The sequence below is a fragment of the Hipposideros armiger genome, unplaced genomic scaffold (genome assembly GCF_001890085.2).
Source record: "Hipposideros armiger isolate ML-2016 unplaced genomic scaffold, ASM189008v1 scaffold_558, whole genome shotgun sequence".
NCBI classification, from domain to species: Eukaryota; Metazoa; Chordata; class Mammalia; order Chiroptera; family Hipposideridae; genus Hipposideros; species Hipposideros armiger.
Window position 1 is genome coordinate 551675 of NW_017731908.1, and position 23264 is coordinate 574938.

Sequence of the window (23264 nt, forward strand, 5' to 3'; positions counted from 1 at the left end):
AGAGAGAGAGAGAGAGAGAGAGAGAGAGAGAGAGAATGTGTGTGTGTGTATATGTATGTATGTGAGGGAGGGCTTCCTGGAGAGGAGGCGCATGGGCTGGTCCTTGAAGGGGGTGGTAAGATTTCACTGTGTGGACACATGGGGAAGAGCCCTTGGGGCAGGGATGGTAGGTGGGAGGTTGGAAATCGGGGGTATAAGTGAGGCTGGGTGTGGGGAGCAGTAGGAGTGCAGGACCTGGCAGCCAGGCTGGGGCATGTGTACCGGGGCAGGTACTTGGTTCAAGTGAGAGAGACAGCGGGCCTGACCAGAGCTTCTCTGCTTTTCTTGCACCCCCCGCAGTGTGTCTCGCCTGTTCTCAGATGCTCAGCGGCTTCTTTTATACAGCCAGAAAGACACCAGCATGAAAAACATACACAAAGTTCTGAGAACATTGCAGAAGATGAAGAGTTACAGCTCAGGTAAGCAGAAGCCTTCTGTGTGTTGGTTTGTAATTGGAAGTTGACCTGCACCAGGCAGAGACAGGAACCCAGGCCGCCTGGTGCTTGTCCCTTTTAGTTCTTCCCTGCTAGGTTCTCTCCTCAGTGGCTGGGCGGTATGGAAGGCCTGTCTGCAGGAAGTGTTGATAAGAAACTGGGAGACAGTGAGTGCGCTGGCCTCCTCTGGGGAGAGGACTGGAACAGGCCGGGTGTCAGGACAGTTCGGGGTCGCAGGTTGCTTCCAACGTCATTTCTTTGTGGAGTTGGCCATATGGTTGCAATGAATGGGCAAATTTATAGGCAAGGGACACTCCTGTCATATAAGAGCAATTAAAATTGCACCTTGATATATGGATAAGTGAAAGTAAGCATTTATTCCTAAAAGGAAAATGCAACTTACCTTTCCCCTAGTCATTCGATTTAGTCTGATGGACATTTGAACTCTGATCTTTAAAAAGGGAAATCTTTATCTTTAATTTGATAAGTGCCCAGGCAATTTATTGCATGACATTAAGGAATTGTCTGAGGAGCAGATAGTTTGCTGACCGAGGCACTGGCTGTGGAACTCATGGAGTGGCCTGCCAAGGGGACAGGACATGTGGGAGCAGTCCCCTGGGTACAGGCAATGATGGTGTGCGTGGTCTCAGAGAATTTAAAAGCCATGATGACGCTATACTAACAGTCGGGCTACTTTTCGTCTTCACTGTGCACCGGTGGTTCTAAACAATGTCAGTGATAAATGACTGCCCAGCATGGGCCAGCTGCTGCCACTACTCTAGGAATGGAACTTCTTGCTCAGTTGGGTGTTTCGGGAGGGATGGAATGGGCCGATCCTCGCTAGAAAGGCCTCCCAGATCCTGATCCACTTGGCAAAAGGAGAAATGGTGTCAAGTGTTAGAGTTTAAACCAGGCTTGGTTTGGAGGTTTTTCTTGGGTCAGGAAAAGAGGTAGTGGACAATGTAAGACCTGATAACACGGGGAAGCAAAGCTGTGTATGAGAAGTCACAGAGGAGGTGTCCCTTCACATCAGAGAGAGGTGTGACTGTGCTTCGGCTCCTGGCTCAGCTTCAAGGGGCCCCCGGCTGGACCACTCCTGGCCGCATGGCCAGGCCACATGGATGCTGCTTCCCTGCTCTGTAGGCCCCTGGGCCTGCACACGTGTGTCTGTCCCGGTGTAGGACTCAGAGAGGTAGCAACCACCACTCACAGCATCAGTCCCTCCTGATCTGCAGGAGGGCCCTGCCTGGTAGACCAGAGGCAGAGCTAGGGTTATCTCTTCAACTACAGTCAGTGTGGCACCGAGGAAAGAGTGTGACGATACATCACTTTGGAGTTTTGTGACTTTGGGAATAAGTCATGCAGGTCCCTTTGGGCCACTCTTCTCATCCATAAAATGGGGACAGTAGGAGAACCTATCTCATAGGGTTGTTGTGAGAAATAAATGAGATAAAACATGTAATTGCTTAAAAACAGCATCTAGCACATAGGAAGCATTTAGTGAACAGGAGCTGGGATTATTTTGGGGAGGATGACATTTAACTTTTCTGAGCCGGAATTTGCTCAGCTATAATATAATAGGTAATTACATTTTACCTCAATGTAAAATATAAAATCGAACAGTGTCTGTCTGGCACATAGAAGGTGTTCCATAAATGAGAGCCAGTATTTTCCTTGTGTCAGTGATGCATTTCTGAGCACCTGGCCTTGCTCTTCTGCTCTCAGCTTCACGGCAGGAGAAGTAGACTGGCTATTTGGGGGGCGAGTTGTCACACAGTTTCAGATCTTCCTTAGACATGCAACTATTTTTCTTCTTTGGGCAAGGGGCAGCAGGAGTTAGGGTAGAGAAGAGAAACCAAAACTGAGTTCAAAAATTTTTGTCTGCACAGCTCTGAAGAGAGAAGGTCTCCTCCGAGTTTGATTGTATTATATCCATGATCATCTGTCCATTCACCCAGTAGGTTCACTTTTCTGCCCCACAGCTACTTCTTACATTGCTTTCTCCTTTCTTTGCCTGCTTTACAGCACAGAGCCAGGCTTCGGTCTAGAGCAGCGGTTCTCAACCTTCCTGATGCCGCGACCCCTTAATACAGTTCCTCATGTTGTGGCGACCCCCAACCATAAAATGATTTTCATTGCTACTCTATAACTATAATTTTGCTACTGTTATGAATCGTAATGTAAATATCTTTTTGTTTTCCGATGGTCTTAGGCGACCCCTGTGAAAGGGTCGTTCGACCCCCAAAGGGGTCATGACCCACAGGTTGAGAACCGCTGGTCTAGAGGGAATGCCGGAAATGTTGCTTCTTCCTAGATGAAGCCAGTCACTTTTTGCTGAATTGGACTAGCACTCTAGATTTCAGAGAGAATCAGAGGCTGGGGTATGTCGGTGTGGACTGAGAGACATGTGCTTAGCTCTCTTGCAGTGTCCCTCTCAGGACTGGAAGGACCCTTGTCCGAAGCCCAGGCCCTCATCAACGTTTTCTCACAGACACCCGCTTCCAGTGATGGAGACCTGCCTCTCACACGGCAGCTCATTTTGGCTGTTGACAGCTTTAATTATCACAAAATAGCCACTACCCTGCTATACCTTTCAGAAAATGAGGCTAATTCTATTTCCTTTCAGATATTTAAAGACAGATCTCTCTCTTTTTTCTTTTTTTCCCTCCCTTCCCAAAATCTGATTTTTCTAGACTTCTGGAATGATTTTTCCTCCTATATCCGCCTCTCCTCTGGGTGTGTTTCAGCGTGTTTCTGTCTTTCTTGAAGTTTATCAGAAATGATAAAGTGTTCTAGCACGCAGTACAAAAGGGATCTTTTCCTCTCTTGTTCTGAGCGCCGTATTTCTGTTAATGCAATCTGAGATTGCGTTAGGCTTTTGGGTATCCGTGTCACACTGTTGACTCATCTCCCACGTGCAGTCAACCAAAATTGCGGAGTCTTTTAAATGTACAGCGTTGCAAGTTTCTTGTTCTCCATTTCTTATTGTGCTGTTGACTTTTTGAACCTACTGTCTGTCTCTTTTCTATTTTATCTGTTTAGATTCCCTATGTCACCTCGTCCTACCAAAACCATTTTGGATTTCGATTTTGCCATGTACTACATTTGCTGTTTCTTGTTGTTTCCTGTCATCGAGGAATTTGATAAATAGCTCTTTTTGTTCTCATCCAAGTCATTGATGGCTGTGGGATGAAATCTTGAGGTGTACATCAGTCTACCGGAGACCAGAGCCCTTTTGGACACAACCCCTCAGGCTCTTAAAGTTCCACCAACTTACGTTGTCATCAGTGTTGGGCCACTGAGGTCCTGCTGCTGTGGTCTCTAGTTGGAGGACTTATCTTGTTTTTTCCTTCAGTTTTCATGTGCTAAATCCAGTGGACTCTCCACAGGTACTTTGTGCATATGGAGGTCTCTACTCAAACATCCTCTTGTAGTCCCATGGTTTCCTGGGCTAGAGCATTGCTTTATTTCCACTTATTGATGAGACCTAAGAAGCCATTAGTTTATTTATAGATAAATGGGTTGATTGAGTCAATCATTCAACCAGTATTTATTGAACATCTAATATGTGCCAACCACTGTTCTAGGTGCTGGGACACAGAGGTGTACAAAACAAACATGGCCTCTGTCCATGTGGCACTCCTGCTCTAGGCAAGACTCTGATGTGGAAGTGGGGAGTGGCTTTCCCAAGTTTTCCCCGACCCAGGAAGGATAATCTAGGAATGGAACACAGCTGAGCCTCTGCTGTTTCACGCAGCTCTTTCTACAGTGTCATCTTGTGCTGGTCTAATAATCTTCGAACTGGAAAGACCTCTAGTTTTAAGAATTAAATCCTAGACAAGTCTAAGTATCCTTGTAAGCCATCCTAATGAGAAACCCATGTACAACAGAAGGCCTTACGGAGGGACCTCACCCAGTTTTCTAATCCCTGGAACTTTTTGGAATTTTATTATTTTCTCCCTAAACCTACAGACATGCAGGTTGAATGGTGGCTCACTGAGAGTTTGGGAGCCAGTGTGAGGCGCATTCCTTCTTCCTAAGCCCCTATCATGACTGTACCGAACGGACATATCTAAATTGTACAAGTTTTCAGAAGCTCTAGAAAAAAATGATGGAGCCAGCTAGCTTCTGTTTCTGTGAGATGCAGACTGTCGAGGGGCGTTTTCTCTGAGTGAGTTTTGTGTGACATCTGAGATGATTTCAGGTGGCACACAGATGCCAACTTTTAATTTTAACCCATATCAAATTACCACTTCGTGAGTATTGTTGCTTAGGAGCGTGTTCAATAGGAAAAAAACGAATTAAAGTGAATTTAAAGGAGACATCATTTTACGTGGATATGGTAAAAAATTGTGAGAATAGTTTGTAAATGATTGAAGGTTGGAAAACCCTGGTATAAGAGAAAGAGCTTGGGGCTTTGTATTAAGATTTGTTTTGGGATCAAATTCAGGCTCTGTCCCTCGTTATGTGTCAGCCTTGGTCATGGTTTGATTCTTTCTGACCCTCAGTTTACCTGAAACGTGAGATGAGCTGCCCCAGGGTCACTGAGCATTAAGTCAGAGGAATCTGTGGATGCCTCATGGCGGCATGGCACATAGTTGATGCACAATAAACCAGAGTTGATTTACCTCCCCTTCCCTTCCTGGCTGAATCTTTGGCTTCGCCAGTTTGTTCAGCCTCTCTGGGCCTCAACTTTCCTTGCCTCGAAATTGGGACTGTGGTAACCCAACCTGAAAAGGTTTCATCTCGGAAACCTGGTCAGTACTTGGCTTGGGGAAGATCACCTGGGACTCGCTGGTGATATAGGTTGTCCCCTACACTGTAGCTTGTGAGGGCAGGACTGACCCTTGTTCACGGTTCTGTCCCAAGCATCAGCACGGTAGCAGGCATGTAGCAAGCTGTGAATCTTCGTGGAATGAGGGTGGGAGAAAACACCCACCCTTCAGAGTATTTTAAGGGTCAAGTGAAAGTGCTTCGAAAAGTATAGAATCCCAGCGCAGGTAATTTTTGTGTTGATTCCCTTGTGTAAACCCACGTCAGCAGGGCTCTAAATTCATAATAATGACGAAAGTTCTTAAAACAGTCTTGGCTTTCTTTCTTCCATAAGGTTTACTTTCCTGAACTTGACTGGAAGGGCTGCCATGAACCCAGAGGCCTGAAGTGGATTTACTGACAAGCTAAGAAAGCTTTACTTTCACAGTCCTCTTCCAAGGCCCTGGTAGGGATCCTAGTAGTCAAAACTTGCCGAAGTAGGGTTTTTTAACAATATTCTTTTTCTTAAAGAGAGCTCCCCATATTGTGTCCACTCCAGGCCTCACAGCCTGCCCCTGTGCCCGCCAGAGGCTCTGGGGTGATAGAATGAGCTGTCTCCTTCTGCACCCTCCTCTTTCGCTCTGTCAGCCTCACTCACCCACCAGCCCGCCTTTGGTGAATCTGGCAGACAGGCCAGAGCTAAGGCCTCCAAGATGGGGCTGGTGCTGCTCAGATCAGGACTGGGCTGGACAAGGCGATGTCTCTTTGCTTTCTTCTTTGTCTTTACTGCTCATTTCCTTGTCAGTCACTTATCGTATTTCCCCATGTATGAGACGCACCTTAATTTTGGGGCCTGAACTTTGAAAAAAAATGTATTACAGAAAGTTATTGAACTCAACTTTTATTCATCATAAAATTCATACAACTCCTCATCACTGTCAAAACTCCCAACCATTAGCTTGTCCTCATCTGTGTCTGATGATGAATCACTGTCTTCATAGATTGCCTCGTCCTCAGTGGGAAATGCAAGTAAAAAAACCACTACAACCACTGTATAAGACACACCCAGTTTTTAGACCCCAAATTTTTCGAAAAAGGGTGCGTCTTATACATGGGGGAATACGGTAAATGCATCGCTCAGTAGCTCAGTATACTTAACAGGCTCATTAGCCTGCTTCCTGCTGAACATTTCTGCTCAGACTTTGCCCCAGTGCCTTGCTCCTTTCCCAAACCCTGGCATCTTGACCCCAGACTCCTTCCTCTCTCGGGGGCACCATGGGCCCAAGCCCCTCTTGACTTTGCACCGTAAACAGTGGTCAGGGCTTCCTATGTGGCTGGAAGTTGGGAAATGCATATCCTGGGCTGAGGCTTCTTGCCTTCCTGGGGTGGTCCAGCCTCACATTCCCTCTAAGAAGCTCTCCAGCTCCGCTCCTTTCCCCCATTTCCACAGTTGGCTGGCCCCTTGTCCACTGCTGCATCCGATGGCTGCTCCCTCAGCCTCGCCAGTGCATATGCCAGCCACGGACAATTCCTAGGCTTGTGAGGGTGCTGTGAGAGCTCTCTATCAGCTATGGCCTGGCCGCGTGGGCAGGGCTGTGGGTTCTGTGGTAGGGCTGGATGCCAGATCCCCAATCTGCCCTGTGCAGGCAGGGGACTCAGCCACTTCCATCGTCAGCCAAGATCTCAGCCATCCAGTTGTCAGGCCCTGTCCCAAATTACAGCCGCACCGACACCTTTTAACAGAAGCCCAGTAGGTGGGACTTCAGAGCATGATTTTCCAGACCTGCTGAATTAGTTCAGGCCAGGTAGGTGGAACAGCTGAGGGGTGGCTTTCAAGCTGTACGCAGAGCTACCCAATTACCCATTTCTGTGGATGCCATGGTTTCCAGAAATGGCACTCCCCGTGAGAGCTGTGCTCCCAGAAGCTGTGTAGGGCACACCTACATGGCCCTTTGCCATGGCCTGAGAACCTTATCTCCGCTTCCCAGACTGAGGACTAGGGTTACAGCCTGTCTCTCACAGCCCCCGAATCAGGGGCTTCAGAAATATCTTCTCTCCAGGATGTAGAGTTCTCTGAAGCTTAGAACTCTGCCAGGAAAGAACAAGGAAGAGCTCTGGGCATGTGGTCCATGGTTGGAGATGTCCCTTTGGAGGACATCCCACATCATTGGGGTCGAGGGCTGGAAAGGGGAAGGACTGGAGGAGACCCCAAGGAAGCGCGGCGTGTACCCTGACATCCTCACGTGGGCCTTGAGCTTTTCCATCCCTTTGGCTGGATTTTTCAGTGTCAGCGGCAGGGCTGCCATTTTCGGTATATTCATGGTAGAGATCTGGTTTGTTTGGCCTTTCTGATGTGCTGTGTAAGACTTTTGTGAAATAAGTCCTGAGGGTGATGGTGGACTTGACTTCGGGAAAAGGGTCAGAGCTTTCCAGCTGTTGGATTTACTGGCAGTGCTGAGAACTCACTGGATGGACCTTTGATTCTGCTTTGATCTTTGAAAGTCAAAAGGCACGATCCCCCAAGGGCAGGGCAGGCTTTGGTGACATGGCAGTGCAGTTGGCTGTGGCAGGGAGCTGAGGAAAGAGGGTGTAAAATTATCATCTTGGCTGTGGCAAGGAGCTGAGGGAAGGGGATGTAAAATTATCATCTTGTAAACATCCACTGGACAGTACAATGTAGCGTTCAGAGAATAGGCTTGGCAGCCAGACTGCCTTGGTTCAAATCTTGGCCCTGCTGCTTACCAGCTATGACCTTGGATCATTCCATAACATCTCTGTCCTTCAGTTTCCTCAAAATGGAGATATTACTAGAACCTCTCTTAGAGATATTGTGGGTAATACATGAGCTAATAAGGGTAAAACATTTCGTACTGTTTCTGGCACATGAGAAGTACCAGGCTTGCACTTCGGTTTCACTGCACCTTCACAACCATCATCTGAGGTAGGAAATCTTATTCCTTTTTATGCCTATGAAGCAGCTGAAGTTCAGAGAGGCTGAGAAACTTGCGTAAGGAAGCACAGCTGGCAAGAGGCAGGAAAAGGGCTACAACTTCAGTCTTTCATGCTCTGCTATTATATGCTAAAGAGAGCAGCCCAGGGTAGCCAGAAACTTCTCTAAGGCCACAGGATACTAGGCATTCATGGGCTGGGATCAAAAAGGAGACAAGAAGGCTTCTGAGAGTAATGCCAGACTTCCTCCACTTCCCGGCTTCATGGGTAACAGGCATGGATAGAACATCCTGCATGGCCTGTCTAGAAAGGACATCCTGTGACTCAGCCAGCCACTTCTTCTTCCCTGCCTGAGCCCCTGTATTCCCTTGAGCAACTGCTGAAGTTGAGGTTCAGCCCCAAACTGTATCGCTCTTCTGGGCCCCTCTTGTGTGTCATCTTGTTGAGAGATCTGATGATCTATGTGTCAGTATTATGTCATCAAACTGGAAATTCCTTTAAATCTTTGGGTGATTGCAATTCATGTTCTGTATGCACTTGTCAAAAGTTCTGTTTTAGGGTCTTCCTGTTTTGAAACCTTTCCAGCTAACGTGAGAAAGGTTTCCTAGACCTGTCCCAGCCAGGCTGCATCCCAGCGCTGTGTTGAAATATTGCTTCCATCAAATCAAATCAAAGGTAAACTTTACCCTGACAAGAATAGAAAACACAATTTTACTCAATTGCAGGACAGCAGGACAGCATGTACCTCACAATATCGGACTGACTTGAAAAAGTTTGGATTGTGCACATCAAGAACAGGGTTTCGTGTCTTTTGCTTTTCCAGTATAAGATTTATTGACCCCCGTGGGCAGCAGAGAGCAATTTGGGGGTCCAGTTTGTTTCTAGTTGAGAGCTTCCCGTTTCTGGCCCTCTCATCACTGTTGTCCCAAGGCACAAAAGGGCAATGTTAGAGTGACACTTTGTCCAAAAGACTAAGTTGCACCAGGTAATGATGGCATTTTACATTTTAAGATGTTGTTACAGCTAAGGCTTACACGGGCACTAGCAGGTTGAGATTACCATCCCCATTTTATTGATGAGAAAACTGAAGCTGGAAAGCGTTCTGTCTTTTGCCCATGGTCCTATAATAAAGCTGTGAACTAAATGCATGTCTCTTAGACCCCAAGGCTCAGCATCTTCCCACCACCACACCATGCTGCCATGTTGCCTCATTCCAACACCAGGAAGCATAGCTGGCATCATCTGCTTGTGGTGCCCAAAATGTGGTGGAGCATTTTAAAAGAGCGATTTATTGAATTCCCGATGTAAAAGGAGCCAAAGCTTTACAGCCACAGCCGATTGGGTTCAGATTTACCACTTGCTTGCTCTGTGACCTTGAGCAGGATATGAACCTCTCTGGGTCTGTTTCCACATTTGAAAAATGGGAATAATACATTTCTTGTAAGTTTGTTTTAGGGATTCTAGAAAATAATATATATAAGGTGTCTGATGCTCAGTAAATGCTAATCACCTTCCTCTGCCCACAAATCACTACCTTGTCCCTAATTCATTTCATTAATTTTAAAAGAACAAAAACTAAGCTATTTATACGTTATATATAATAACAATTCTGCCTTAGTTCGGCCATGGAGAAAAATCCCTTCTCAGCCCCTAATTCATAAACTCATCTTTCTTTTAGGCCCAGAACTCACTTGGGCCAATGCTACCTCCTCAGTGTTACTTTTCATTTCTTTCTGGGCTTCCAGAGCCAGTTCTACTGTGCCTGCCACCCCCATTGCCTCAGGGGTGCTCCTGGCCGGGTCACCCTGTTCCTTTGGGGCCACAGTCTCCATTGGCTCTTTGAGGACCTGGTTACCATTCAGGTTCTTATCAGTTGATGTCAGTCCTCCTTCCAGGGGCTACCAACACCTTCTCCCACCTCGGCCACTTTTCAGTAAGACATGAGCTCGCTATTGCCGTAGTAGATGGATTGGGGCAAGATGTGTAATGTAATGTCTCTTTCCATCCCCTGGCTTTAGTGATGACTGGTTCTGGGGTGGCAGAGAGGGCTGGAGGCTCACGGCTCTACTCACCTGACCCTCTGGCCACCTCCTTTTGGAAGGCAAGGGAAAGGATCATGCTGTCCTCACACAGCATCTCTTTTGTTACAGGCTGCTGCCTTCAAGGAACCCCGAGAAGTCCTGCCACTTTGAACCATAGCACTGGTGTTTGGGGTTCAGTAGCCATTTCAAAGCTTGTTGAACTAATGCGAGTTCATAGTACCTGTAAAGTACTTGAAGAACTCTGTGGCTCCTAACGGTATAGAACCCCCAGTGGTCTCAAGAGGAGACTGGCTTTCCTAGTCCTTGCCTCGCAGACTTCATGGAGCATGACCCGAAATTTTCTGGTTTCTCTTGGGAAGCCCCATCACATAATTGCCATCGTGACTTTATCAGCATTTATTTTGAACTTGTTTAATTTTCAGCTTGTATTTTCGCACTCATCATGAGTTCAGAGTACTTGACACACTTAGTGTCATTAATGCTAAACCTCCATTTATAGAGAAAACCAGGCTCAGAGAGCCTAAGCAGTCTCTCCAAGGCCACATAACTGGAAAATTCTGGAACTGACCTTTGAGCCAGGTTAGCCAGACCCCAGAACCTGAGACCTTGTAGGTATGTCTTACTATCCCAGCGAGCCCTCAATGTGGAGAAGGAAACTCGTCCTGGGTTGGGAACCCCAGGCCCATATGCACAGCAGGGAGGTCCTTAGGGTCCTGGCCTTCTCTCACTTGCGTAGTCACCTCAGGGAATAACCGGGTCACCCTGCTTTACCTGCTTCTCCAGAGCCCTGGTCTTCCCAGAGAAGGTCCAGCCACCTCAGTGAAGCAGGCGGTAGCTACGCTTGAAGAAGAAAGTACAGCCCTCGCATCAGGAGTGTAAACCAAAACAACAAAAAACACCCCAGAAGACACCTGAGTATGTTTGTGACCAGCCCTTTTATAGCAGAGAGCTGTTTCAAGGGCTTGTTTCTAAAGCCAGACATGCTTCGGCTGAGTAGAGCCACAAGTTAGAATTTGGCCCAGGCCCCTCCAGGCCATGACCTGTTGGACATGGTGAGTGAGAGCTGGAGGACCCTCCTGGGGTCCTTTTAAGAAGAGGATCTGGGCCTTGGATACTGACCTGATCTTTTTCTCCACTTCTTCTTTTTTCATTTGCCTCCTCCACCCACTCACTTCTCAAGCAGCTGATTGCTGTGGTTCCTTTTCATGTTGAACAAAAGAGACTACAGCAATCTTGAAACCCGAGCTGGGGACTGGAGGGCATTGACCGAGAGTAACCCCAGCTTTCTGGCTGAGGGCTTCCCTCCTCCGCCTTCCTGCCGCTGCTCTCCCTCCCCCCTCCTCCCCGCGCCTTCTCTGTCAGGCTGGCGGGAGAGAGACACTAAGGGGCTGTGACAGCATCCTGGGGGCAGGGCCTCTCCCCACCACCCCTGCACCCATGGTGGAAGTGTCTCCTTAGCTTGGTTCCAGATGCCTGGCCCAGAGGCCTGGCAAGAAACAGGATGCTGTACTGTTCTTTCTCAGCCCACAAAATACACACTTCACTTGTTTTGTTCTTCAGACGCCAAGCTCCTGCGGTTTTTTTCCCCCCTCCTTTCCATTGTCCCACCTCACTGTACCCGAAGCAACGCTCTTGAGAATTGGGGAGTCGCCTCCAGGCCAAAGCAAGGAGGCCGAGATCAGCGGATCAAGTATTCTGGTCCATGTTTGGAGAGACCGCAGCAGGAAAGCCCTCTTGGCCTTTTGCTGGGTAGTGACTTTCAGTCTTCTCCGCGGGCAGCAGGGACTCATGTTTAGTGACCAGTCCAGCTTTCGGATGGCCGTGTTCTAGGACAGCATTTGTACCCTCTCAGTTCCCCGGGGAAACTCTTCAGGCTCCTCAACTGTTTCCCTATGAAAGAGTACTTTCACATCCTTGATCCCGGTGTTCACAACAACCTGTGAATGGTATTAGCCCCATTGTATGTTTAAGGAAACTGAGGCCCAGAGACAGTAAGAAAAAAGAGGAAGTGAGATCCGTGGTGATACCGTGAAGGCGCAGCAGAGCCTGACCTTGAATGTCTGATGTTATAGCCAGTGCTGATTTCATTGTACCCCGAGTGTACTGTGGATGAGAAACCTCCAGGATCATCTTCTCACCCCATATGTTACAGATAAGAAAACTGAAATCATGTCAACTCACTTGGGCCAAATTAAATGGTTACGTGACTCTTTTCCTCTAAGCGTTCCCTGTCTTGCTTCTAAAGACTGGTTTTTCTTACTGGTCATCTTGTGCCTGTGTTCATCATCCTTGTTGTGACCTCGTAGGTGTGATCATTCCCACTGATTCTCTGTAGAATGCTAGATTTATGTCTTCCTCTATAATGTTCAGAATAGACAAATCAGTCAGCTTCAGACTTTTCTTCATCTTTTTTTTTTAAAGGTTTTTTTTTTTTTTATTTTGGGGAATTGGGGGAGGGGAACAGACAAGTTGCTGTTCTTTTGTTCTTCAGTCTAGTTGTGGAGGACGTCGCTTCACTAGCCCATGTTGGTATTGTGATCATTGCACTCTTCCCGGCTGAGGCAGATAGGTTGCCGGCCTTTGGACGGCCACTGACAGTGGCTCATGGCAGCTCATGGCGACTGCCAGCCGCTTACAGTAGCCTATAGCAGCCCACTGCAGCCCCACTGCAGCCTACATCATCGCCGGTAGCTCACGGCAGCCCAGCTCCAGGTCGAGCTGTTGTTCACCATCTTAGCTGTAGAGGGCGCAGCGTCACTGGCCCATGTGGGATCCGAACCGGCAGCCCTGCTGCTCAAAGCTGGTGCTCCCAAGCCAACTCTTAACCAACGAGCCACTCAGCCAGCCCCTTTTCTTCATCTTAGTAGAGTGTATCAGCAGAAAGAATTCTGACTCAGGAACTCAGCCCGGCAAATGGAACACACACACACACACACACACATGCACACACACGCGCACACACACATGCACATGCACACATCCCTTAAATCATAAATTCAACCTTTCTACTTAGTTGGCAAAGTCACTTCTGTGTTCCTATCTATTCTAAAAGCATATGCTTCAGGGTCAAATTAGCAATGAAGCTAATGAGACCAGTCTTTCCTGAAAGCGATGATGATATTAGCCATCCTGTACTGAGCACCTTTCTCAGTGCCTGGCATTATACTGGGACTTTAGGTATATCTTCTCATTTAACGCTCAGCTCAGCCCCGTGCGGTAGATGCCGTTGTCACCCCGTTTGTTCTGTTGACATCCCCCCACTCCCTGCTTCCAGCTTCCACTCGCCTTGACCCCGTGCTGATGCAGCTGAGTGGGCTAAGAGAAACTCTAGTGTTACTTTGACCTGGTTTGTTTCCTATTCATGTCCTGTTCCACCCTTTCCTAGCCACTGCTAAGTGAGTTTACCTCTCCATAATCGGCTCTTTTCCAGATCATGTCAGTTCGTCAGTATATTCACTACTTGTGTTCCTTCGTTCCTTCGTACACCCGCCATGTACTGAGTCCCTCCTCTGGGCCAGGCACTGCTGCACTTCAGAGTTACAAAGTCCTGGCCCTCAAGGCACTTCTGTTCTTCTGGGGAGAAAGATGTGTGTTCAGACAACTGCAGCTTCAACTGTGTGGTGCCCCAGGGACACATAGGATGCTGGTAGGGCACAGAAGTAGGCCACCTCACCCAGCTTGTGGGTGGGGAAGTCAGGGCGGGCTTCCTGGAGGAGATGACTCATGGGCCGAGTCATAAAGAAGGGATAGGAGTTAACGAGGCTAAGAGAAGTCTGTTTCAGACATCTGGCTTTCTCAATATTATTGGTTTCTCCACTCATTTCACTGCCAGCCACATAATGGAGAAAGCTGAGAACAGAGATACAAAGCTACCCGTCCCTGGCCACACACTACATCCCTCCCTCTTCCTTCTCTCATCCTACTTTCCAACTCTTAGGTTTTAAGGAATCTCCTTTTTCTATGTTTATCTGCTCGTCAATTAGTTATTCATTCAAAAACATTTTTTGAGAACCTACTATGTGCACAGTGCTATGACTATAGGGTGTCCTAGTCCCAGCCACCATGAGAGACCGTACCCTCTCCTCACCAGCCACGGCCTCTAAAGAATTTTGGCTCTTGGTCCTTTTCCAGAATTTGGCTTCAACCTGACTCCCCACCATGAAACACTTGCAGATAAACCTCATCTTAGCCAGTCGCTTCCATGAGCTGTCTTTCTCTGGCTTTCTCATCCTTCCTCCTGCTTTATTGATTTGCTTCTTCATCTCCTTTATCAGCCTCGGAAGTTCCTTGAGGGCAGGGTCTGTGTCCTCACCTGTTCTCTATACTTCATTGTGATACACTGGTGGAGTTGAGTGAAAAAAAATCCTTTTCAAAATCACAAAAGTATTACCATTTATTGAGCACCTCCCATGAGCTAGTTGCTCACTATTCATGCGTTACGTGTGACTATCTCTAATTTTCATATCTTCGAAAGGTGGATACTATCATCCTTACCTCTTAGGTAAGAAAACTCAGGCTCAGGAAAGCAAAATGAATTTCTCAAAGCCACACAGTTAATAAAGAGCCGAGTCCGGCATCAAATTTAGGTTTTTCTGGCCTCACACCCCAGATCTTTCTACTATACGATTGTTTCTCAAACTTGTCTGGAATGACCTGGGGAGTTTTATAAAATTTTGATGCCTGGGCCTTAGTCCCAGTTTTGATTAGTTGTTGGGGGGGAGGGGGTGTGGCCTGGGCACTGGGAGTTTTGTAAAGCTCCCCGTGTGAGTGTAATAGGAGCCGAGGTCGGGAGCCCGCACACCACAGCGTATTGCCGATCTGTGTCCACACTGGCCGCAGCTGCCATCGGTGGTGTGTGAATCTAAGAGCCCACATGTGTGGTATCCACATGACCAGAATGCAAGTTCTTTGCAGCCAGGGATCTTTGGCCTCCTTGCTGCTTCTCCACCCAGTGACCTCACCACCCCTGCACATGCACTGCCAAGGGCTGTTGACTGTTTCATCAGCCGCTTGGTGCTTAGGTCTCATCCAGGGGATTCACTGATGGGTGGTTGGAGTTTGATCACTTCCAGTTGTTCTCATCTTCAGAGCCGGTTGACATAACAGAAGAGGCTTATAAACACTTTGAGTGCACTCACTGGGCTGGAGAGTGTTGCTCATGGCCGAGACCTGCTGCACACACAGTCTGGGTCAGCCTCCCACACTTCAGCAGCCCCACTCGGGAGGAAGGAGGCTGTTGGAGGTAGCCCAGCACCATGTCTGCATGCTGCCCTGGCTTCTCACACTCAGGAGCAATGGGTGGCCCAGCTGTGCAGTGAGAGTCAGCTCATGTGTCTGTTCTGTCTTCCCAGAGCTCCGAGAGGCCTGACCCCCTGTGTGGGGCTATTCCCTTTGTTCCACAATGCTCAATGTCTGGCTTTTCATGCCAGGCCTCAGCTGAAGCCATCAGCTTTCCTACAGTCCTCCCTGTTTCCCCCTACCGTAGGGATGCTGGGATACCCCAGATGTCACTTTGTGTACCTGACAGTATGGTACTAGTCTTTAGGGATCCTGTTTACTCCAGGGGTGTAGATGAGAGGGGGGGTTCATCCTGACACTTTCTGGGTCCTTCTTGGGCCTGCTCAGCTAAAAGGAGGTCTCCCGTGATGCTGCTAAGATAGTTCTGGAATCTTCACAGTCCTAATCCCATCTCCTGATATTTATCATCCAGCCATCATTCACTGACCAGTAATTCTTTGCCAGGCCCTGATCAGGGCACTGCGAGATAAAACACACATTTGGTGTCCTGGAGGCATAATCTAGGGGAGATAGTATGCAAATAAAACAACATTCCTAAAAGTATGGTCCCCAGTCCCCCTGCACTGGAAGGACAAGGGGTGCTTATTAAAATACAGATCCCTAGGCCCCATTCTAGATCACTATTTCAGGATCTTTGGGGATTGGGCCCAAGCAACTTCATTTTAGCACACTTCCTAAGTGAATCTTAGGTGCTTTGAGGTTTGACAACTACGGAAGTAAGCCTCGTGGTTACAGGACAGTGTCACATGTGATGGGGAGCCCCAGGCACAGGTGGCCGTCTGCAGGAGCACCTGTTCTGAGGAGGAACACTAATTGGGCAAGGGACAGCTTCTTGAAGGTGTCATGAGGAATAACTAGCTGTGAACTGTGTTTAATTTATCCTTTCTATAACCCCGTATCACTCATGTTTGCTTAGGCAGAAAATACTTGGATCAGGCCGTGTTGATGGGAGTCTGGTTGGGCTGTTGGGCCCTCCTTCTGTGATATCTCTGCACACAATCCCCTTAGCTCCCAGGTTGAACTCTTGTTCTTGTTAAGCCTCATACCGGAGCCCCAGTTTCAGATCTAACCTCTATTTCTCTTCAGTTAAGTGATTTGGGTTTGCAAGGTTTGCCCTCTAGAGGTTGGTTGGTGCCTGGGTCTGTGGGCTGCAGCCTGCAGATGATGGTGACTCAGCCATGTGGTCAGGATCAGCCGGTTTTCCCTTTATTTCAAGAAGAAGTTGGGTTATTAAGAGGGCAGAGCAGAGGGAGATGTGGACAGTCAAACGAAATAGGGAAAATGATGGTATTTAAGAGTTGGGGGGCCCCTACCAAGCATCTGGTCAAAAGCCTCTCATTTTAGAGATGAAGAAACGGGGGTTCCGAAGGAGGATATGAAATACACCACATCGCACAAGTGGTGACGCCACAGGCACAGCTTCCAACTCTGGGAACTAAAATCCTGGCCAGTGCTTGGAGCCTTTTCTAAATGTACCTAGAGGGCTTACTATTTGAAGGGATTTTGTATGAAATCCTGCAGCAATCTAATCATTCATAGGGTTTAATTTAAAAAAAAATATATGCTTATGTGTTTTCTTAATGCGTGGCAAACTTGGGTTTCGCAGCTCTGTATCACGTGTTCCACGTTACGTTTGGCATTAAGATGAGCCCGCGTCTGTGGCGGTGCTTTCACGTGCATAACCTCCACCCCAGTGCTTCTCCCAGACCAGCAGGGCAGCAGCCCCTGGAAGCTTGTTAGAAATGCAGATTCTCTGGACTCCTCCTCCTGAATCAGAAACTCTGGGGCTGGGGGCGGCAATCTTTCTTAACAGGCCCTGCAGGTGATTCTGAGGCTCACTCAAGTTTCAGACCCACGGTTCTTCATCAGGAGGATATCAGCCCCAGGGCTTGTGGGGATAAGACTTTAAAATATTGGGTTGTCGGCAAAGTCATGACGCATTTTTTGCAACGAAAAACAGAAAAAACACGCTATGACTTTTCTGACAACCCGATAAGCTCTGGTTTTAGCTATCTGAGATGGCAGTGGGGAGACAGGAGCTGTGCGGTTAGGGTCACAAATCTCAGGTGGGATGGGTGAGATCGTTTAAAAGGCTTGGCTTTTGCCTGGAAAAGCCAGGGAAGGTGTGCGTGCGTGTACAGCACTGTCACACTGAGACTAGGAGCGCGTGCTGAGTGTGGCTCTCCACGTCTTCAGAAAGCAATCTTTTCATGCCTCTCCTGATACGGCCAAGCTCCTCGAACCTTGTCTCTCTGGATGCTTAAGCCAGAACCCTGTGGTTGGCAGTCATTTTAAAACGAGACAATCAATATTTTTCTGCACTTTGCTGCATTGCGCTGATTTTATTTTATTTTTTTGGAGTTAATAAATGAAAATAAAACACTATTTCTCAGCAGGCTTGACGCTTCAGGATTTCCTGGTTGACAATGAAACCTTCTCTGGGTTCCTGAATCACAACCTGTCCCTGCCAAGGCCGACTGTGGACAAAATACTGGGGGCCAGTGTCAGTCTCCACAAGGTAAGCTGCGGTCCTCGGCCTCCTCAGCAGGACTGATGGCAGTTACATTGTTAGGGAATGCCTGGCAAGCAGTGAATAAACCCCCGTCTTTGTAATGGCTTGGAAGGAAGGTGTGAACTCAGAGTCAGCTTCACCTATTTTTCCTTCCCTGCTCAGGCGGGTACTGCCAAACCGTTCCGAAGGTGGAATGCACCTTCTGGCGTCGTGGGCCAGCTGGTTGAAATAAAACTGATTTCCTGCCTATCAACTGACTTTTGTTAACTTCCTCCTGAAAGGGGGATGAATTTAAGTTAAGGTGAAGTAAATATTTTCTTTAAAGTTTCACAGTTCTGAGACAATAGCCAGGGTTGACTTGATCTGGAGCAGCTCTGTTAGAAGGTTTAGTAAACTCATTGCTTCTTTTCAAGATAGACAGGAAAGGTATATAAGGAGAAAATGGTTGTTGTTGTCGTTTTTCTCTCTTAATTTATAAAACCAGGAAGCAGTAGTAGTGTTTATGTAGACTTTTAACGTTACATTCTTAGACAACTTCCCCTGGCATCATTAGATATCATACAGCTCCTATGCAGTGGGTAGCACACCCAGCTTGCGTGGTTATTGATTTTCAGAGAAGCTTCTCAAGTTTATTCTCCAGCAGAAAGGGGAAATTGCTTCCTTACCCTGTCTCATGTCTACATACTAGCTTGTCTTTACAATAAGCAGAAGTAGTGGAAATGTTTATGCCTGAAAAATAAGACCTTTGCTGTACATGATCTAGAACTTTTAAAATTAGAAAAATGTGCTTACTGCTGGTCCTTATGAAACTAGGAAAATATGCCTTGTGTTTACCAATTGTGTGGTTGGGAGATGGGCCAAAGGCAGCAGGCGTATGAAAATAGTTACATTTTAGCATGATTTCCACTGCCCATTGCCAATTTCATATCTGTCACATCCAATCAGTTTAAAATAAGGGGCATCCTTGGTGCGGAGGTGGTCCTTGAGTGGTAATTAGAGCCTCTGTGTAGTCAGTGCTCTTAAACACAGATACTAAAGGTAAGCTGACAGGCTGGCAGCAAGGACTAGTGAGAGAAAGGAGTGAAACCGAAGTATGCCTGAGCATCTGGCAGTAGGTGAAAACTTAGCAGAAACCATGGCAGGCCAAGTGCTCTGCAGCGTTAGAAAGCTGGATGGGTCTTGTGAGGCTTTTGGTCCATCACTCACAATAGGTTGTACTACAAGCAGGACAAGCGGCACTAATTTAAGCTAACAGGGGAGGTAGTTGTGGAGTAATAAAGAGTTTGCATCACCCATTCATTCACTCCACAGTTATTTACTGTCTGTAATGTTCCAGCACTGTGGACACAAAGTGAGCAGGAAAAGCAAGGCTCCTCATCGGATTGAACTTGCTGTCTAACGGACAGTGAGGTCCACACATGAAGAAGCTCTGTTCATTTAGGCCCAAGGAAGCTAATGAAACAAAATATGACCAAGGAGAGGCTCTCTAAGGGGTCTGCTATAATGAACAGATAAGCATGCCTTAGAATTGGCCTATCAATGAGATGAGAAGCTTGGCTTTCTGGCACTCCGCTCTGGAGCAAGTAAAATGAAGACTTCCTCATTCTGAAATTGCCTGAACATAGTTCTTTGCATCAGTTAAATATATGTACCCACAACTAAATAGGATAAATGCTTTTCCCTCCCATAAGTCAGCCCAACCGCAGTTTAAGATAGTATAAGTTTCAAAATAATGAGAATGTTTTTCTCTAATAAAAGTGTTTTCAGGAGTTCAGACTCTAGATTCCTAGTCACTGAATCATGTGTCCTGCTTTTGAGAAAAAGAGTTGGACTTAGAATTTTCCTTTTCCAGGACAAGAGTGTAGGAGAATGATCAAACACAACACGCAGGTTTTAAATGTCCTGTCAGATCATGCCTTGATGCATTCCCAAGTTCATTACAGAGACCCGGTGCATTGCACTAGTGCAGTGGTGTCCACTCTTCAAAGCGGTGTGATGTGAAGTTCCCCGCAAAGGCTTCAGGGACCCAGCTTCCCATGTCTGTAATCCAGTTTTGCTTGTCTCTCTCTGCATGAAACGCTTCCAGGTATTTTTGCAAGGCTACCAGCTACGCTTGACTGATCTGTGCAGTGGAGCACAGTTAGCAGAGATGATTCAACTAGGTGACCAAGAAGTTGCCAAGCTGTGCAGCCTGCCGCGGGAGAGACTGGATGCAGCTGAGCGAGTCCTTCGTTCCAACGTGGACGTCCTGAAGCCCATCCTGGTGAGTACACGCACTGCGGGCAGGAGCTTCAGGCACTAATGCTTTTGGAATGTGAAATTCCTGCTTGGACAGTGTGACTTTGTTTTTGTAGAAACATGGAGCTGGCTGGGAGCTTGACACATAATTTAGCTCAGTGGTATTTTAACTGTTCTTACAAACTTTTGGGCTGTCTCCCAAAGGGTGAATGGAGGAAGAATGAGTTGGGTGTGGCTCTGAGCCTAAGCCTGAATTCTCTTGTGTCTGTTTCAATCAGAGAGAAGACTTGTTTTATTAAAAAAAAAAAATTAAAAAAAATATATGTATGTATTATAGTTTGAGATTATAAGAGTTTATTTGAAGAAAGAGTTCTCCAGATTAGAAAGAAATCTCCAAACCATTGATGGAAAGCTAGATATCTATTCATTTTAAAAAAGCTCGTCAGAAAGCAAACACTGTGAGCTGTCACAGTGGGAAAACCTTGGAATTGGATGGAAGCACATTCAATAATTAGCTAAATCAATGACAAGATTGCATTTGCAGAGAAAAAATTGGCCAGCAAAGTCTCATAGGAATCAGTAGTTCAGAGAAGCAGCCCATAAGAATACACGTTCATTCTTACAAAGAATGGGATGAACCTGGATATTTTGGTCTTCAGAGTGTTGTGTTATAGTTCCAGCACAGCTGTATTGTTGGGGAGTTTTCTGAGAGCTCTGGTGAAATGCCCCTCCAGTAGCATCAATTAGCATCCAGTGTTCTGGTTTCCTGTTCACCTGTATTGCTCTCTTATTCATCAGTGGGTTCTCTTAAAACCAGGGAAAGAGCCCTGGAAGAAAGACGTGCCTGGAAAGAAATGTTCCTCGTTATAATAAAAAGAAATTGGAATCCTCTGGGACTTCGTGTCATACAATCTCTTTACAGAGAGATGGGTCCTCCCAGAGGTACTACATCTCTCTGACTTCTCCTGCCACATCTCTCTGCTTCCAGCCAGGGAAAGTTCACTACTTTTAAGGGTTTATGTGATTAGGTTAGACCCATCCACATGATCCAGGATAATTCCAACTTTAGGGCTGAGATTGGGAACTTGAGGAATTTCTCACAGGTCCTGGGTCTGTAGAGTGAGGGTTGCTCTCCCATCCCGTTTTCACTGATGACCCCCAGTAGCTCCCTGACAATACTCTTTGCCAACGTGGGATACTGTGAGCCATAGCGGAAAGCATGTGGGGTTAGCTAGGCTTGGGCTTTAGTCCTGGCTCCCTGTTGTCTCAGGGATGTGACGATGGTGTCTGAATCTTGAGCTAGGAAGGATAGGCATACAGATGTACCGCCATTTCAGTAGCCACTTAGATTGCACATCCATGTGATTAGATTGTCTTCCCCTAAAAGGGAAAGATCTGTTTCTGTGGGACAGAGTTCTGTTCACATGTCTTCTGATTCATGCAGCCCATTCTTGCAAAGGTGAAACTCAGTTCATGGGATAAAGGAGGTGAAGTAAGTGGAGCCTTGAAGGTCCCCAGAAGGCCAGTGATCTCACAGCTGGGCTGCGTATAGTTTGAAGGAGCAGATGGAGAAGGAGTCAACAAAGTCATCCTTGCCCTGAAGGGTCTTGGGTGTCTTCTTGGCTTTTAGACAACGACTCAGAATACAGATGGGGCTTGGCTTGTGACTTTTTGGGGCTAGCTACTTCAGTTTGTCACATGTAGTCCTTAAAGCATTTGTGTGGGGTTTCTTTTGCAGGAGGGAACACTAGCTTTTCCTCTTCTCTTCTCTTAAATTCAGACATTTGAGTGAAGCATCAGACTTTGTTTGCTTTTGTTTGATTTTACTGCCCACTTGTCTACAACATACACTTTTGCCCAGGCAAGCAATTGTAGTCCCCATCGTTTGGTAAATGGTAGAATGACATGCCTCATAGATTTACTCTTTAGACTCTGTGTTCACCTGATTTCTGTGGGAAAAGGGGAGCACAGAACTGGGGGTACAGTTTTGGTGAATTTAGCATTGTGTTAATATGACTGCTCAACCCCGTCTGCACAGACATTTTTTGCCTCAATTATTTCTTCCTGGAAGAGTGCTGCCATTTCTAAGAAAGAGGCTTGATATTTGGTCCTGAGCTGTGTGCTAAAAGGTGTATTTGGCTGTGTTTAGAAACAGCAAAAAATGAAGTATTTTAATGCATTAAACATATCGAATTTAAAAGTTAATACTTGAATTGTTGAATTGTATTTAAAAGATTAGTACCTTTCTCAGACATGAGTTTTACAATTCCCGACTTTGATGTAAAAATATTAAAATGTTCCTCAAAGTAAAACTTTATTGTCATGTAAATCATTAGAAAGAGACAGTGATTGCTTCTGGGTGGTGCTAGTCTTTGTAGCTGGTATGTGGCTTATTTTCAATTTGAACTAAAACATGTAAATCCTAGTCCTGAGTTGGATTTTCTGAATATGAGCAAAGTGAAGTCGAGATTTTAGTCTACTTTATGAGAGTATTTAAGGGAAGTTTGAAATGTCCCAATAAACACATTGTAACATGCATTCTTAGGTGGAAAACAAAATTGTGCATTATATTGAAAATACATTCACATATCACTTTATTTAGTAGTAGAGTCCCTGAAAATTTTGTGTGTAGATAAGATCTTGTAAATTGAAAGTTTTCAATTACCTTTTTATTTCACAGATATTCTGTCTCCTATATCTAGTTGGCTGTAACTTCTAATGCATTAGTAGTGATCCCTCCTAGTCTTCATTTTGTATAGTGATTGTCTATCAACAAACACATTCATTCAGCGAATATTTATTGAACCTCCATCTGTGCCATGCACTGGGCCAGAGAGGAAGTGGTGAGCAAGGTACTGCTTTCTCTGCGTTTCCCTGCTGGTGGGGCAGTAGATGGGACAGACCAAGCAAGGAACAGCTGCTATGCAGAGTGATAAACCCTCTGCTAGATGGTGGGCAGGCCCTGATGGGGCCTCTTAACCCAGTCTCTGAGGCTCAAGA

At 46.6% G+C, this 23264-nt stretch overlaps 1 protein-coding gene across 2 annotated transcripts in view; it reads left to right on the forward strand.

Moving 5' to 3' along the window:
* Positions 1-23264, forward strand: part of ABCA1 (ATP binding cassette subfamily A member 1) — a 104317-nt gene that overhangs the window by 16551 nt on the left and 64502 nt on the right. The window contains exons 2-4 of one of the 2 annotated variants that reach the window (XM_019623695.1): positions 340-458; positions 17908-18032; positions 20113-20289. In XM_019623695.1, coding sequence (XP_019479240.1) covers positions 340-458; positions 17908-18032; positions 20113-20289 — 421 coding nt within the window. The remainder of the gene's footprint in view (positions 1-339; positions 459-17907; positions 18033-20112; positions 20290-23264) is intronic. The other variant, XM_019623696.1, reaches the window with a different exon arrangement.